This window comes from Triticum dicoccoides, chromosome 7B (genome assembly GCF_002162155.2).
Source record: "Triticum dicoccoides isolate Atlit2015 ecotype Zavitan chromosome 7B, WEW_v2.0, whole genome shotgun sequence".
In the NCBI taxonomy this organism is placed as follows: Eukaryota; Viridiplantae; Streptophyta; class Magnoliopsida; order Poales; family Poaceae; genus Triticum; species Triticum dicoccoides.
In genome coordinates this window covers 436512255-436515395 of record NC_041393.1, presented here as the reverse complement: position 1 = coordinate 436515395, position 3141 = coordinate 436512255, and the positions used below count along the sequence as shown (strand labels likewise).

General features: G+C 48.2%; 1 protein-coding gene across 1 annotated transcript in view; it reads left to right on the top strand.

Annotated features, from left to right (window-relative positions):
* The first annotated feature begins 1706 nt into the window (after positions 1 to 1706).
* The window catches only part of LOC119338026 (protein mago nashi homolog 2), a 3382-nt gene continuing 1947 nt past the window's right edge, over positions 1707 to 3141 (top strand). The window contains exons 1-2 of the mRNA XM_037610314.1: positions 1707 to 2025; positions 2128 to 2304. Coding sequence (XP_037466211.1) covers positions 1777 to 2025; positions 2128 to 2304 — 426 coding nt within the window. The 5' untranslated portion in view covers positions 1707 to 1776. The remainder of the gene's footprint in view (positions 2026 to 2127; positions 2305 to 3141) is intronic.

The following is a 3141-nucleotide window of genomic DNA, read 5'->3' as shown; positions in this document are numbered from 1 at the left end:
GCACGTTCCTGGTCTCGAAACCACAACCAACACGCTCGCCAGTCGCTGCACGTGCTATGCGCTAGGGCTGCCGCTCTTGCTTCCGCCTGCTGCAAGTCGCCAAGCGACTCGGTCTCGCCGACAGATGCTGAACCAAATACGAACAGGACTCTTGCCGCTTCCGATTGCTTCTTGACACGAGCAGAACCCCCGCCATCCCATCGATCTTGCCCGGTCGCACTACTCCACCACGGATCAATTCCACGAATTCTGCTCCACCTCTAGATCAATAGACGCAACCTCAAATCGAAGCTTCCTCATGATATACCATTTGTTAGAACAAAATCCGAGGCATTCCGACGATCATCCGAGGACCAAGCAATCACATGAGCACGACACCAAGATTTTTTAGCGAGGTTCACCGATATGGCTACATCCCCGGGGCCTGACTATGGGCGCTCCTCCCCATGACACCGCTACAATACCGCCCCCGGTCGCCCTGGACACCGGCACATGCCGCCGGCTTCCCCTGCGTTCCGGTGCTATTATGTTGGCATAGGTTACATCGTGTGTCTACCCCCGCTATATATGAGAAGACTAGGATACAAGTGTCCTACTAGGACATGACTCCACATCCTATCTAAACACAATACAACTACAAGTCTAATTGTAACCTACTTTGTACATTATATTCGACACAACTCTAACATCCTGAATCGGAGCAGGATGTACAAAAACTCGGAGCGGCAGTTTCGGCGATCTAGGAATCGGGAATCCTGGAATTGGCGTTCTTTATGAGCAGATGCCACCGCTAAGTGACTCGAGGGGGTCGCGTACCGGTTCGCCACTTCTATCTCTTCTGTGCTCATGTGTTCGACTGGGCCCTAAGGCCCCCTTACCTGTTGAGCCGACTGGGAGCCCACCCAGGCAGGTTGGCTTGCTGGCGCGTACGAGAAGCTGAAGCGAGGAACCGAACAAATTTTCATCGATTGCAATCCATGCAAGAAGCTAGCATTGGGGAATAGAAGCGAGATTTGCGGATTCAGTGAAGCTAGAGGACATTCGAACAGACCCTTAGTCGGCTAGCTAGAGATGAGTGATCCATGTATATCTCTTAGGTGTCCACTCTCCCACCTATGTAGAATTTTGTGCAAAAACACACTTTTGATGAGCGACCGGTCCAATGGCACACGCTATTACGCTGAGGCAAGCATTTGGAGGCCGTGTTGCTCCTTCATGTTTGCATACTGATGTTCGTAAGTAAGATTGGCGAAATGCTTGCAGGGGCGCCAGCCGTTTAGGACTAGTACAAAGTAAAAATTCAACTCTACCAATTTTGATTGCAATCACCATGCTTCTAGCATAAATTGATGCAACTGTTTTTCTTTTAAGGGGATAAATTGTTAATCCCACCATTGGTACTTTGGCCTGTGAAATCCTTTGTGTGGATAAGTGAGGTGCAGCCTGTGCCATCTGTGTGATAAGCTCAAACCAAGTCACAGAACAAAGGAAAGGGGCAATGAAAGCGATGAGTTTTTTTTTGGGTGTTTTGTTTGAGGGGTAATTTTTTTTTTACAAAAAGTTTGAAGGGTAATGAAAAACGAGGTGCAGTTTTTTTAGACAAACTCGCGCCTATTGCAGGCCGTATATGGGCCCAAATTTGAAGACGGCGGCCCAAAGAAGGAAGAATAAACAGAAAGGGTAGGTCCAGTAAACGTCCCAAGGTTCAGACGAAGTGCCGAGCACGACGAATAGCGGCGCTGCAACCTCTCCGCCCCCACGAAGAGAGAGAAAACCATGGCGGCTGTCGGCGGCGCGGGCAACGGAGCCGGCGAGGAGGCAGGCGGGGCCGAGTTCTACCTGCGGTACTACGTGGGGCACAAGGGCAAGTTCGGGCACGAGTTCCTCGAGTTCGAGTTCCGCCCCGACGGCAAGCTCCGCTACGCCAACAACTCCAACTACAAGAATGACACCATGATCCGCAAGGAGGTCTTCGTCTCCCCCTCCGTGCTCCGCGAGGCCAGGAGGATCATCCAGGACTCGGAGGTTTGTTTGTACCCCGCGTTCCTCCTTTTCTAGTCACGAACAGAGACCTAGGGTTAGGGTTTTGTGCCGACGGTGATGGGCGAATCTCTGCTGGATTGGCAGATAATGAAGGAGGACGACAGCAACTGGCCGGAGCCCGACCGCGTCGGCAGGCAGGAGCTCGAGATTGTCATGGGCAACGAGCACATCTCCTTCACCACCTCCAAGATCGGCTCCCTCGTTGATGTCCAGACCAGCAAGGACCCGGAGGGCCTCCGCATCTTCTACTACCTCGTCCAGGTAATCCATTCGCATTCTTTCCCAATCACCATTGCACATATTGGGTCATGTCTTAGTGTGAGCTTTCCGTTGGAACATAGCTTAACTGAACATTAGTCTTACTCACTTGGTCGCGTATCTAGAGCCCTTAGTGGTAGAAACTCAAATGTTTCTCTAGGGGTATTCGTTGCTTTGTACAAACTGGGAAGACTTTGCCCATCAATTTGAGCTGGGGCTGAGTATTCCTTGTGCTAAAATCATTTGTAATATACCTAATTTAATAGTAGAATTGAACTTAATTTTGCTCAAAGTAATGTACTTACTGTGAGATGGTTATAGCCATGTCTTCACAATTTTGAGATAAATGACGAGTAAATGGTTAACAAGATGTCAGATTGTCTTCTTTCTTTGTCATCCTCTATTAACCAAGCGAGAACCAATTTCTTACAAAACATGCTAATACAATCGATTAATGTTTTATACCCCATAAGAACCATACCTGATATGTAAAGGAAGCGAAACAATGTATATACCATATCACATCCACCTTTAGTCTGTAGTGTTTACAAGCGACCAAGCTGAAAACTCGAAACAAAAGAAGGTCAGAAAAAATAACATGACTTCAAGAGTTCAACATCTATCAGTGTCTGTCCTTTTTCTGAACCTTTCACTCTACTCGGCACAACCTGCACCTGTAGGGATGTGGTGTAAGGAAGAAAAAACTGAATTATATGGAAACACAAAAAGAAAATGAACAAGAAAGGAGACAAGAGTGGACTGTTCCTCCATAATAGCATATTGTTTCTGGACAGCCATACAACCAGTAACCTGTGACAGTGCTAGCTAACGATTTCTGTT